Here is a 14,620-nt window from a genome sequence, read left to right as displayed (position 1 = left end):
TCTTTCCTTATGACCCCAAATAGCCATCGAGGGACAGAAATTATGATCGTGGAAGCAACAGCGACATGGGAATTAGACCAAATAGGTCAATTATGCTAAGAGAAGGTATGACGATGGGTAGTAATGCAGGCAGAGGTCGGGTGCAATATTGAAGTACATTTGGAGACATCATCCCAGTTTATGGTACTTCACATTTCGAGTTAGAAAACTGTGCGATGTTTCTAAATGTACGCCAATACTCCATTCTGATCCCTATGTGCATTACTACTCATCCCAATATCTTCCTTCGCGTAATTGGCCTAATCCAGAAAATTTGCATTCTATATGATCAGTTTCTTCTTTGTCGTTGTCTAAATGTATGCCAATATTGTACTCGATTGTAACTATCCCATGTAATTTGTAGGTCTTCTTCTACGCCATCGTGCAGGTTCTCAACAACAAGTACGGGTCAATTATACACGTTGGTCCTTTCCTTGTTAAAGACCAATGAGATCAATTACTCCGTCTTCCAACAAAAGGATGAATTGGATAAATGGGAGGAATGATCAATCTTCCTATGGGTCGATTATATTTATATACATTGGTCTGCAAAGGAAACGAGCTTGGTATGATGAAGATGTATCAGAAGTTTCCAAGAAGACTTCACTTCTTTCAACCAGTAGGGAAGATCAGCTGGAGTCTGCTTTAAATACACCTCTTGATGCCCACATGTGATTTTTTAGTATCCTTTATTTATTCTCCAAGAGTCTCGATTTGTCTTCTTATACTCCGTCCAACAAAGGGATGAATGAGAGGAATGTATAGGAAGCAACCAGATTTTGAAGGAAGCAATCCAGATTTTGAGAGAATGCAGACTGAAACTTCTCCACCAAGACAATGCAAGGCTTGGTGTAATGAAGATGTATAAAAAATTTTTAAAAAGACTTCACTTTTTCAACCAGCAGGGAAGATCAGCTGGAGTCAGCGTTAAATACTAATATGGAAAATGAGGTAGAAATATAATGAAGGAAGATCCCAAAACTGTCGAAAAAACGATGAAGAAATATAATGATGAACTATATGAATTCTGTCTTCCAACAAAGGAATGAATGGGAGGAATGTATAGAACCCTAATCTTTAGTCTTCCTATGGATCAATTTTACACGTTAGCTAGCTAGATTTTCAGTACTCTTCTAATGGATTTACACGAGAAAGTAGTTTTTTGTAACCTTTATTGATCATCTCGAATTTGTGTTCTGTATTCAATATTAAATAAAGTTTTTTATGTAATTTAATTTGTCTGTTATACAAAATTTCTTTATGATATTTTATTGGAATTGAATTCTAGTTGTCGATGCATGTTAAGGATAATCTAATGTAGGTGGCTTCGGGATAGAAACTGGATCGATTTTTGGTTGTGAAGCATAGTATTTGGCCACGGCTTAAAAAATGTGGAGAAGTATGACGACATAAAACAGTGGCGTATTATACTTAAAAACCGTAGCGTTATGTCTTGTTATAAAAATATCGTCGTTTGGTGGCGGGTATTTTCAAAAAGTTTTGCTAAGTTAAAATATGACACGCGCGTCAATCAACATATCGTTTTCAATATTAATTCTCTTCTCTTGTTATTCAAAAAATAATTTACTTCTCTCTGAAACTGGACAAACCCTCTCTTCGAAGCTGAACAAACCCTCTCTCCAAAGCTTGACAATCGTCAAGTACTCGACTTTCAAAAAATTTATGGCGCCGACGCTCGACAATTAATCGCCAAGCTCTACATTAGGGTTCGGAACTCGACAATCTCAGTTGAACCTATACAAAGGTAACCATTGTAAGCTATTATTGAAAGGTCTTCGTAAATTTAGGATTTTTTGAGTTCGTCTTAGAACTAATTTCGGATTTTGTGTAGCTTATCTTTAGGTTGATATTAAGAATTGGGTACTTTATTGATTTTGAATGTATTTTTCAGTTGTAATCGATTTTTAAAGGTTTACATATATATTTCAATTATTTTTCTTTCTTTGTTTGGAGTACTGATGTTTCATTCACAACTTGAACTGTGTAGTGAATTTAGATTCATTGGTAATGTAAAATTTATATATGTAGCTGGTTTAGCATAATTAAATTGAAATCTCATAGTGCCTTGATGTTAAAACCTATAGATTAATATAATTTGAGATTTGATGAAAAGAATCGACTTTTGATTGTTAGTAATAAATGTTCCTATGAAGAATATAGAGTCATCGGGAACCATTTGAAGAATATTAACGTGCAAATTTGCACACAATGATTTATGCATTTTGGTATGGTATTTTTTCAACTATATATGTACTAAATATTTGGTATGCTCTTCTCTCTGTGTTAGACTCTTATTACTTCCTCTCTCTCTCTCTTAGACCTCGATACTCTTCTCATTAATTAATATAGAGCGCAAGGTTGGCCTAAGATTCTTTCCAAGCAATGACGAGGTTTAACAAGCTTGAACCGTAGGAGTTACTCGGTTAGTGACTTAATTTTGTTCTATATATTTATTTGGTGACCATTTTTGAATTAGTTTTGCATTAATTAATATTTTTCTTCTTAAATATGTATATATATTCAGGTCTTTCAATTGAAACATCGTTGAATAACAACGGATTCTTCTTTTGTGAGCTCCAAAAATATGTAAAGCGTGATGAAAATAAAAGGACTACCCCCTAAAGGTTATTGGAAAGTCATTGGTAGCATTAAAAATTTCTTAATTCGAGAAGATGTTAAAGTTATAAGGAGGATATTGTCTTAACAGTCAGCTAGAATTGCTAACAAGACTAGATGTGTATCCAGATCCAAATTCAAACCCAAATCGAAGAATGAATCCCCATGGATCGTTCACGAGTACACATAAGACTTTGAATTCCTGAATCCGGTATGTATGGTGATGCATGGCTATATATATTAATTATATTATGAATTTTGCTTAATATATATACATGTATATATATGCTCTTTAGAGCAACTATGTAGTTTGGCACTTGATAAGAAGGAGGGAATGGAGGTACGAGTACTTCTCAAATCGGAGCCAATATTCAAGATGATCAGGAGAGAAGGTCCAATTCCCATTTGATGAGTATTAGAAATATGATTACTCTATATACACAGTGAAATCATATAGCATAACTTGTATAAGTATTATTGTTGAATTGTTTTTTAGTTAGATTAAAGACACATCATGTTATTGATTGTATTACGTACATTTGAATTATGCATGACTGGATTTCTATTTTATAATGAGCTTTACTTTACTTAAAAATCATATATCTAATTGTTTGTTTTTGCTGGTATAAGGGTTGAAAATTGATCTTAATTTGTGAGCAATGAATGCATGGATTAACCTTTTGTACATGATAAGCTTTACTAGCTTGTACTTCATGTGATTAACTTTTTGTGATTAACCTTTTGTGAGCTTTACATTAAAGAAATAAATAATATGTAAATTATTTAATTTTATTTATGTTTTTATTATTCGTATTAAATTTTGTTTTGGATTTAATAGTTATGGATTCATTTTATAGAATCGATCTACGGAAAAATTTGAAATGAAGGTGGTTTCGGAATCGGGATCATTTGATTCCGTGGCTGGAGTACTATATTAAAATGTCACGGCTTTAAAATCGTGCCAATTATTTATGTAGAACCGTGTCATATTTAAGGCCACGTCTAAAAGACCGTAAAACATTTAAGGTCATGGCCATAAAACCGTGACATAAAAGGAGGATGGGGATTAACTGGATGGATTTTTATACACCACGGTTTCACATAACCGTGGCTGAAAAAAGTTGAAAATCGTGTCGTATACCTTAGACCACGACAACAAATTAAACACAGTTCAAAACCGTGGTGTAAAGTCAAAAAACCATGGCCTTTTCTTTCCGTCACGGTTTTTTTGACATTTGACCATGCTTATCTGGTCGTGACTGTATCGAGATTTTCTACTAATGCTCATGCATGCAACGTCAACGTGAGCAACGCTGATGTGAGTAGCGAAGACGAATATGACGTTGATGTGTGACCAATGCTTACGCATGTAATGTCGAGGTGAGTAACACTAATGTGAGTAGGGAAGACGAGTGTGACATTGATGTGAGCAATGTTTATGCATGCAACGTCGGGGTGAGCAATGTTGTTGTGAGTAGCGAAGACGAAAATAACGTTGATGTTAGCAATGCTTATGCATGCAATATCAAGGTGAGCAATGTTGTTGTGAGTAGCGATGACGAGTGTAACTTTGATGTGAGTAATGCTTATACAGCAACATGAACCTTTCACAAAATGTCATCCACCCTGATAAACAGCGTCATCCTCGCTTGAATTTATTCATGACTAATGCCCTCCAAAATTATTAGTAAAATTTCATTGTCTACGAGTATCATTTGCACATATATGCTTTCATTAATAAATAAATAAGACATGGTAAGTGTAAAAGTTGGATGAATTAAAATAGAATGTTTAATAAAGAATGTTCAATTAATAAATATTTTTCATGCTTTCAAATCCACCATGAATGGACCACTACACCATGCAGAAGACAGAAGTAGTTGCTTCCAACTACGGCCTCAAACAAACCTTATGTATATTAATTTAATTATTTCTTTTTTCTTATGAATAATTTAATTATTTGCTAATACTAATAGGAGTTTATGTTTAATTATTGCCTACCAATCAGGCGGCCACAACATAGTCCAGGCTGGCTTAAGGAGAAAAGTTAGATTATGACATTAATTTAAAGGTTTGCGTTGCAAATGTTTGCTGTAAGGTTGGAAAGTCTCTTTCTTCTTCCTAACTTCTCTAATTGAAGCTATTTGTTTAAGGGACTTCTCTCCATCTCACTCAAATCACATTCCCCGACCAACTTTCCCTTCTTGTTAGATACTAGATAAAAAATTAATCTTGTCATTTTTAATTAATGATCTCATTTTCATACTAATTTTTATTAACTCAAAATTTATCCCTACCCTAGCTATTGTTTTACCTATTAATAAAATATTCATATGCCTTTTCATTTAGACTAGCATTCGTTAATTATAAGTTAGGCAACTTAGAATTAATTATGTTACATTTCATACTAAATAAAATATTAACTAACTAATCTTAAATGTGTAATAATGAAACACATCAATGATTCAATGTACATGTTGATTTTCATAAGAAATCAGTAATGAAAAAAATATAGGCAAGACATGATATACCCTTTTAATGAGTGCAACATACATTTTAACCTTTGCACGCCTTCCTTTCACGGATGGCGAGATGAATTTCCTTGGAATATGACGTGCAAAAAAAATAATAAAAATTCCTCTTGGAATATGACGTCCAAAAACAATAATAAAAATTCCTTGGAATATTTTTAAAATAAGTACACCTTACACAAAAAGGCAAGCAAAGTTTTCTTTCATTATTAATAATTAGCAATAATTGATTAGTTAAACAATAATAAGGTCTAACAATTAAACACCTATAATAATGTTAAAATATTATAGAGATAGCTACCGGTATTAAATAGGAACTTGGAAGAACAAATTCCACTTCTCCTCTCCCCTTTCATCATCACCGACTTCTCCTCCGTCTATTCATATATATATATATTCTCCATCCGTAAGCAACTTCCTCTCGGTTGTCGTCAGAAAATAATTATAGGAAATTGATGGATTGCTCCATTTGCACTACAATGCCATTCATATTGAGGCCTCCAAGGAATACAATATGTGCAGGCTGCTATGAAGCTGCTAGGAATGTACTGTCTCTGATGAACAAGCTTGAATGTGATCATAGTAATAATTACAAAGCAATAGATCAAAGTAATAGTAATAAAGCCATCAATGGAGGTTCCTCTCTTGTCTCTACGCCAACTTCTTGTAAGGCAAGTTCTGCTCTCTCTACTCTCCGTATCGGAATAGGTTAATTGCATCTTCTCAATACAAACAACACGATTTTCTTGATTAAATGAAGGATTAATTTGGTAGAAAACCAATTAAAAGCTCCATTGGCTGCTATTTTGATAGTTTTGTTACTTTTGTTGTTGTTCTTCTTCTTCTTAGTATAATTAAGGTTGTATTCCATTATTTGATCTTGAATTGTTGTTGTTATCAGCCTCAGCCACTAGCAAATCTTCCAAAATGGATGAATAGCATGAAGGAAGCAGAAGATGAATTGAATGATAAAATAAATTTCCTGAGTGGATTTGTTGGTTTGTTTAGAGACCAAATACTCACCGATATCCAACTCAAGCCTTGCAACGATGGGCCTCCCATTCCGGCCCACAGAGCCATACTGGTAAGTTAACTCTCATACAGTATGTTTTAATTAACATGGCATCCAGTCAGCTTTATAAGTGTCATTCCAATTTACTGAAAACGTTAAAAGTTTAATTTAGTCCCCATTCTTTTTTTAAAAATTTGAAAACATCCTGGTCACTATGTTGTCTTCATGGATTAAATGCAACCCAGGAATGACTAGCTTTAGAATATAGAATTTAGGAAATTAAATTGAACTTGAGTTGGGTTCCTTAATGGGTTTTGATTGTAGCCGTACATGGCTTTTACAGAAATTGCATTATATTCTCTCCATGGTACGTTTTGGCATTTGAATTGGGTTTTGTGATATATAGGCAGCAAGGTCTGAAATATTCAAGAACATGTTAGATTCAGATTCGTGCAAAGCAGCACCAGCAAATGACAGTACAATAACTCTCCCTGAACTAAACCATGAAGAGCTCATATCCCTATTGGAATTTCTTTATAGCGGCAGCTTGTCTACGGAGAAGCTTGAGAATCACGTCTACTCTTTAACATTGGCAGCCGACAAATACGAGATCCCATACTTGGAGAAGTTTTGCGAGAGACACATGCTAGCTTCTTTGAACTCGTCGAATGCTCTCGAGGTTTTGGAAATCTCTGATGTCTGTTCCAACAAGACATTGAAAGAAGCTGCCTTGAGCTTCATCGTGAAATCCATGGAGGACGTTGCTTTCTCCGCAAGGTTTGAAGTCTTCGCTTCCAAGAATCCTCATTTGTGTGTCCAAATCACTAGAGTGTTTTTGATGGATTCTAAAAACAGGCGAGGTGGGATTTGAAATGTATATATCTGTATAGCAATTTGCGTATTTGATAATTTATAAACAGAAATGATACCATTATCACAAAGTACTGAACCATATATATTTGTAATAACATAATTCCTCCCTCATTACATAAAATAAATGGAAGAGAAAAAAAGAAATCATAGATATAATGTTAACATCACGACTTTCGGTGAACCTTTGAAACATAATCATACATATACTTCAATTATAAATAAGGTTCACCAAGATATTAATTAATGAGAGAGAAAAGAATAAAACTAGAATCAGCCATTTGAAATTTGGTTTTGGTCAATGCACAAACTTGCTTCGTGAAGATTAGAGGTGTTCATGGTTACGGTTTAAATAAAAAATCAAATCGAACTGTACGGTCTGGTTTAGTTTAGTCTGGTTTTAAAGAAAAAATTTACATTTTGGTTTGAATCGAATCGAAGTGTTTTAATAATAATTTAGTTTGGTTTAAAATATTTTAGTTCGGTTCAAACAGATTAAAACTTAAAAAAACTGAAAATAAGCCATTGAATTTTCTAGCCCATAGCCCATTAATTAATCCATAGTTAGGTTTAGATACTTTTATAATCCGTATTTTGTTGAAGTGAAAGTTAAATTTTTTCTTCCGATTTTAAGAATACATATATATATATTTGAGTTTATTATTATATGAAATTTATAAATGTAATACGTTCTTTTATAATTTTTGTTTTGCTTCTTTGAAAGTGTAGGTTGCGGTGCATTCAAATGAAATTGTCGTTTTATTATGCTTTTAGTTTTTGTTATGAAGACGAGATAATATTTTATTTTATAAGCTACTTATTTATTTGAATGTTAGTTTTACTTTCTATTATCAGATGTTAAATGCGTATTATTTAGATATTTTGCTACGTTCCATTTATACAGGTTATTGATTCTATATGTTAAAATTTAGTTTGAACCGAACTAAATCGAACTAAACCGTTTTATATTAGTTTAGTTTGGTTTGGTTTGGTTTGGTTTGAAACAAGAAAACAGTTCGGTTTGGTTTGAAAAATCTCAAACCGTTTTGAATGTGGTTCAATTTGGTTTGGTATCCAAACCGGACCAAACCGAACCATAGACAGCCGTAGTGAAGATTATTGATGGAAGAACCGGAATTCCCAACACAGGTGAAACAACAATTCAATGTTCGAAAATGAATGAAAAATAGAATTTTTGATGGAACAATAACACTGGAAAAATTGAAATTGAAAAAAGAAAATTTCCATTCTCTTTTCTTCTCTAAAACAGGAAAGTAAAAGGATAAATTAATTTTTCTTTCATTTAATATAAAATAAAAGTGTAGGAATTAAATTTTTGGAATGTAATTTTCTCTCATTCAAGTTATGAATTCTACATCTATTACAATATATTTCTTCCGTCTCTTTTTAAGTGTCATTTTTAACAATTATTTTGTCATTTATTATCATTTACAAATGGATACTTATTTGAAAATTTCCTCTTTTCAGATCCCAAACTGGACCCACAAAAAAATCCATTAATTTGGATTCCTAATTTAATTGGGTTTGGTTTGATCGGGACTTAGTTAATTAAGGGAGTTGGTATAAAAGGAGAAAAAGGCAGGCAAGAGAAGCAGACCACCATACACAGCAAAAAATTAGGTTTTCGCGAGAGGGAGCACGACGCGGTGGATTCGAGGCTATAGAGTTCCGTCGTCTCTTTTCTTCTTAATTATGTAATTGTAATTTGCTATTATTTTTCTTGTTTCTTACATGAACATGAGTAGTTGATTTACTTTTTCTAGGGCTAGATGAGCTTTTAATCTAGCCGATGTTTGTTTATATTATCGTATTTGGTTATTGAATGAATTAGTTTTTCTTGTTGTGAGTTGAATGCTTTGAATTGTTTAGCTACCAATTTAATTGCTTGTTTATCCTTTACAAAATCTTGGAAAAGTGTATTTAGGATTAGAACCTGAATAAGAGATCATATGATAATGAATTCCTTAGATCAATTACGTCATTTGCCTAGAGGATAGGAATATACCGATAGGTCATATGAACCTAGCTTGATCGTTGATCGTTAATGCTTTTGTTATGCTTTCTTAGACCATGAGAACATAGGGTTAGAGTATAATAAAAATGGTTAATCGACATAAGAATATGCTTTTAACTAAAGGTGAGTATTAGGTAATTATAAAATTCAATCAAACCGAGTACGATGACGTTATTAACATTGGTGATGATTAAAGTAGTAGTCTAAAACCTTCGAATCATCTCTCTCTTTCTGAATTTCTCATTATCCATTTATATGTGTTATTGTTTTGTTAGTTTATTTTCAATTCATCTATAAGTTGTGTTATTTGGAAAAATTTATAAAAGGATAATACTAGTATTTAGTGACGACTTTAAACCAGCTCCTTGTGGGATCGATACTCTACTTACTCTTTATTACTTGTGGCAACACGTGCACTTGCGTGCATGCAAAATAGCCCAACAATGCTTTGTTCACATCTGCTTGTTATAAGTTTAATACAGTCATCCAAACACTTCATAAACATCATATAGAATTAAATGCAACATCCATTAACCATTTTTTAGCAAGAAATACAAAATGGCATTTGAGTTCTCAAAAGAGCCAAAAATCAATAATCTGGTTGGTCAAATTCTTCATATAAGATTTTACTTAAATTTTTCTTTCATAGACATGTTTGAAATCCCATTTCATAACTGTTGTCCAAATTTGAGTCCATTCTAATTTACCATTAAAAATATAACTTTTTTGGTCCTTACACTTTTTTTTTCACTGCAGGTCCTCATATGCTGTTTTTTGCCGTTTTTGTCTTTTCACAGGCAATGCAGCTCGGTTTCAGCTCTTCTAACATCTCTATGTAACTTCTCAAGGTGTCACCAAGCTTCATAAACACCACATCAAGTATCTTTTTCATTAAAGACACTTATTTCAAGTTTTTCTTCACATTTAAGTAAACTTTCTTCACCATGTTTAACACCTTAGATTCGATAACCTTCATGATTACAGAATTCTTGGAACAATCCAAGACAACAAAGATGAATCCTACTGAAAGTTGATTATCAGAAAGATGCAAGGATCCTGAAAGCTTGAACGAAGCAGGCCCATTTCTTTCAGCCCATTAAAAGATTTCATGGCCAAACTTAATGTTTTGTTAATGTATCATGTGATGTGATGTTAGTAGCTTTAAAACTTAATGTGATGCTCCACCGATCGCCCGTGGATAACTTTTAAAATTTTCCCTCTCTTTTGGCTTTTACCAAGAAGAAACAGATAATGGAAAAATAAACACAATTGCAATTTGCAAGTATTTATAGTATGACCATTCAAAATCATATGACAATCAACGGAATTATCTTATTGTAACTAATAATTAGGTGTAGTTAATTATGTATGAGCTGAATAAAGCCGGCCGGTCTGAACAACACAGTCGTTTTAATCTCATACACAATTAGTGGTCTAAATGTTAAAAATCAATAAAACCTAAATCTGTGGCAAAGAACCCTAATTTATTGTATATCGCTACACATCTCCCAACGGTACGTAACCTTTGTTATTAGATGCTAAACGGGCTAAGACCTAATCTCAAGCAGTAATTCTTTTTTGATGATCAGTCTCAAGTAGTATTAGAAAGTGAAAAGGTGATATATTGATCATATATTCAAACCTCTCTCTTTTAAAGTATATACATATATATATATATAACCTGGACTACATATGCACTAGTTTTTATTTTATATGTTTAGAAAATGAAGCTTTGTTAGTATATAGTACGTAATTTATCCAAATCTCTCAGGTTAAGTCTCGCGATCGATTTATTTTCCAATATTCCTATTCCGTATGATCATTCGCTTAATTATTTACCCAGAGAGATTCATCTCGTATATAAAATAAATATCTTTAAAAGCATTGATGTCCGCTATAGAGCAAATTTTGTGTATTAATTTCATTAGCAACTTAGTAGATAGAGTCTATATATATGTAACTCTCTAAACTCACTCAATTGTTGTTCTTTTATCCAAAAAGGAAATCACATGCTTGGTTGGTCGTAAGTAAATTGGTAATAAAATCAAAGGGTTTTCATTTTCTTTTTTTGGACCCTTCCAAATACTCGCGTTTCATTAATTGTAGCTGAAACTTAAACAGCTATATATTAATGCAAACTATAAAATAAGAAAAAAGTGAGAATAAATATCTAATTTAAAGCATGATCCATATTTTGGATATTATAACTCGATTACTGATTTCTCATGGGTCAATTCCTTGACTCCAGTTTTTAATAGTTCTCAACACTGCCTGTTTCACCACTTCAGCGTCAATGTTTTCACTTTGTACCTCATTCTACACCAAAAAAATAAAAAATATACTCTTTATAATTCTTATATAACAATAAAAAAATGCTTGGGAGTGCAAATAATACTAAAATTTAAGGTGCATGCTATGTAGATATATATATATATATATATAGTGATCATTTTGTTACACTAATATCAATATTGATATGATTGTCCTCATATATTCTAAACAAATTGCATTTGTAGACTTATATAACATTTCATATAACATAGTAAATAGGTTAACAAATTAAAGTTCAATACTTGAGAAGATTAAACAAGGGCTTATTATATATATACGAACCTCTCCTCCAACAGCTTGAAATCGAAAAGAGTTTATACAAGAAGCCGTAGCTTCGAGGACCTCGAGACCCAATTCTTCGAAGGCTTCCAATATGGAGACAAGCAGACGTTGACAATTCTTGTCCGAAAATACATTTATTAGGAAACCTTTTGGTAGGGTTTCTACATTCACCTGCTGTTGTATACATAAAGAGGAATATATATATAACCAAACAAAATCAGTTTCCAGAAGAATAAATAAATAATATATATAATAAAGAAAAAGAATACACTTCAGAATCAGAATCCTATCACACATATATATAAGAATTACCACAGGCAAGGAAGTTTGTCCAGCTGCTTCATAAATGTCTTGATTCAATATTTCTAGTCTTTGTTTTAGCTCCTTGATATAGTTAGATGCATCTGCTATGATTGAAGTATCGTTAACCTGGCACACAATTATATATGATTGTGCTCTTAATTAATACTAAAATTCAAACGAATAAAAAGTTTGATATATGTCTCAATTAAAAACAGACGTAGCATTATGAATAAATAGAAGTGAACTGTCGAATAAATATGAGAGGGAGGGAGAGGAATTACGGCGTGAGAGTTAGTAATGGATCGAAGAAGTTGCAGCTTCTCGCGCAGAGCTGCTGCTGATCTCTTGTGCTCCCTAGAAACCATACTGTTATTATTATTATTGCTAATGAATGAATATACTGAATTCTGCTTTTTGAGCTCTGAAAATGCCTGTGTGTATGTGTGTGTGAGAGAGGGGATGTTTAAAAGAGAAGAGGAGAGCTCTCGTATCTATACAATCTTCTTCTCTTGTTTGCTTCCCACATGATTATTACTGCCTCTCAGTTTCTTCACGACAAAAAAATATTTCATAAGTACACCTTTCTATCTTTCACTTACCACTTTTACCCTTTTGTTTACGTTTTTCTCTTTTTCTTGAAGCTTTTTCTCGGTTTTCTTCAAGTACTAGAACAAAAGAAAAATTTGTTTTATAATTTTGGAATGGAGGAGAGGGCTAGGAGATGGAGGAGAGAAGAGATACTAATCAATTGTATCAACTAATATAGGAGATTTCATTTTAACTATAAATTTTACATATTCCCCACAACATAATATATTTTGGGCGTATGGAAATGATTATAGAACGAAGATTAATTAGGTGGAATTTGGACAACATATTTTAATGGATAGATAATTGTATTGGGTTTTATATTAAATGTCGTTTTAAATTAATTTTGTTTCATTAAGTAATATATTGCTTATAAATATAATTATTTTATTCATTTTCATTAAAAATTATATATTAATCTCATTAAGTGACTATATGAAAGAAGCAGTGGAGTATGATCATATTTCAATCAATTGTTGTACTCGCTATACAACAATCACGGAGGATTGAATGGTTTAAACCTCATTCTCATTAACATTTCAATTTGATTGGCATTGATCATGATTAAAGAAAAATTGTAATACAAGTAACATGTCAATCATTCCACCGATGGTTCTATATCGTAATTAATTTTTAGCACTATCAGATCACACATCGACCAATCAATCACTGTCACATTGTATGAGAATGTATCCGATATATATATATATATCCAATTACAAGGTTAGTTAAGTTCAAATGGTTAAATTTATTTTCATCACAAACATATTCAAATCTTGGTGATGTATCTTTCATGGTAATTTGTTAGTGGATGACGTTCTTTTTATTACGCACGACTTTTAATTTTAAAAGCTAAAAATTTTATCTTATGGATCAGGAGTTATCTAACATTTATAAATTTGGCCATATTTTAATTAATTAATAAAATTAATATTTATAAATATATATATATCTAGGTTATTTTGTATTACCTTTGTCATTAGGACAAATATTACATGGAAGATATATATGTTTTTTTGGTGAATGTGTTAGAGATAAGATAATTTTGTATGTATAAAATGAAAACTTTAGTAATTCTTATGTCTGTGATTCATTCACATGATATGATGATTTATCAGTGAGTATATGAGTTTGTAGATACAAAAAGTGCAAACATCTATCAAAGAGTAATTATCGACAATATTTTTGGGATTTAATATAGTTACCGAATTGAAGTTACATATATAAATAAACAAGTAATAATAATATATATATATATATTACAGAATTTAATTGATGATATATATACTATTCTACAACTGTCAAAGGGATACTATGGGAAGGAGAGATGTGGACCGGAGGGAATCATAAGCTCGTGATAGGGGAAGAGAAGGAGAAGGGCGAGCCTTGTTTGTTTGGAAAGCATAGAAAGAAGTGAAGAGTAGGGAAATGCAAAACAACAAATTAAGGGATGTTTTAGTTTGTGAATGCCTCCAAAAACACTCATTCACGGGCTCCCTCTCCTTCTCTCTCTCCACCACCAGCTATCATCGTATCATCTCCCTTCTCTCTTTCCACACGTGCCATTTCACCCTTCTCTCGTCACCATCTTATTCTCTTTTTTTTAATCATTAATTGGGTGCTTGATCTATCGATCATCTTAAATATAATTATATGAGGGTTTCATTTTTTATTTTCTGTAATTGAGTTTATATATATAGTGATGAAGGATTGATCGATACATGGTCAAGATCAATGCATGTCTGCCCTTAGTTTACAAATTATGTGAAGAAAGCGAATTCCTGGTTAGTTTGTATGAAATTTTGAATCATGCATTATCATCAGTACCATTTTTTACACCAATCTATATAAGGGCTTTATTTGTTTTAGGTTATCACTGTTTACTATATGGTTATTACTCATGTTGAAGGTCAAAATGCCTAATTAATGCATGCATCCCAGAGATTCAATACGTCCAAATAGATTAGTTTAGGATCACACGTTCAGATTTTG

General features: G+C 32.1%; 2 protein-coding genes across 2 annotated transcripts; one reads left to right on the top strand and one right to left on the bottom strand.

The window, feature by feature from the left end:
- The first annotated feature begins 5,659 nt into the window (after positions 1–5,659).
- Positions 5,660–7,090, top strand: LOC139884991 (BTB/POZ domain-containing protein At3g56230). Its single transcript, XM_071868948.1, has 3 exons — positions 5,660–5,878; positions 6,109–6,291; positions 6,626–7,090. Exons 1-3 carry the CDS (start codon positions 5,663–5,665, stop codon positions 7,088–7,090), a joined length of 864 nt encoding a protein of 287 aa, XP_071725049.1. The 5' UTR covers positions 5,660–5,662.
- Positions 7,091–11,347: 4,257 nt separating this feature from the next.
- LOC139884990 (transcription factor bHLH61-like) lies at positions 11,348–12,405 on the bottom strand. The gene is made up of 4 exons (XM_071868946.1): positions 12,322–12,405; positions 12,050–12,166; positions 11,738–11,908; positions 11,348–11,440 (listed from the first exon to the last, which is right to left on the bottom strand). Exons 1-4 carry the CDS (start codon positions 12,403–12,405, stop codon positions 11,348–11,350), a joined length of 465 nt encoding a protein of 154 aa, XP_071725047.1.
- Between the last annotated feature and the right edge of the window lie 2,215 nt (positions 12,406–14,620).

The sequence above is a fragment of the Rutidosis leptorrhynchoides genome, unplaced genomic scaffold (assembly GCF_046630445.1).
Source record: "Rutidosis leptorrhynchoides isolate AG116_Rl617_1_P2 unplaced genomic scaffold, CSIRO_AGI_Rlap_v1 contig67, whole genome shotgun sequence".
Classification (NCBI taxonomy): Eukaryota; Viridiplantae; Streptophyta; class Magnoliopsida; order Asterales; family Asteraceae; genus Rutidosis; species Rutidosis leptorrhynchoides.
The sequence above is the reverse complement of the archived record's forward strand: the minus strand, read 5'-3'. Positions and strand labels throughout refer to the sequence as shown.

Excerpts from the sequence above, each read along its gene's own strand:
- LOC139884990 (XM_071868946.1), bottom strand. The coding sequence starts at position 12,405 with ATGGTTTCTAGGGAGCACAAGAGATCAGCAGCAGCTCTGCGCGAGAAG. Across the intron at positions 11,909-12,049 it reads GACAAACTTCCTTGCCTGTG|GTGAATGTAGAAACCCTACC; the intron begins GTAATTCTTATA and ends ATACAACAGCAG. Across the intron at positions 11,441-11,737 it reads TTCAAGCTGTTGGAGGAGAG|AATGAGGTACAAAGTGAAAA; the intron begins GTTCGTATATAT and ends TTTTTGGTGTAG.
- LOC139884991 (XM_071868948.1), top strand. The coding sequence starts at position 5,663 with ATGGATTGCTCCATTTGCACTACAATGCCATTCATATTGAGGCCTCCA. Across the intron at positions 5,879-6,108 it reads CTACGCCAACTTCTTGTAAG|CCTCAGCCACTAGCAAATCT; the intron begins GCAAGTTCTGCT and ends TGTTGTTATCAG. Across the intron at positions 6,292-6,625 it reads CGGCCCACAGAGCCATACTG|GCAGCAAGGTCTGAAATATT; the intron begins GTAAGTTAACTC and ends TGTGATATATAG.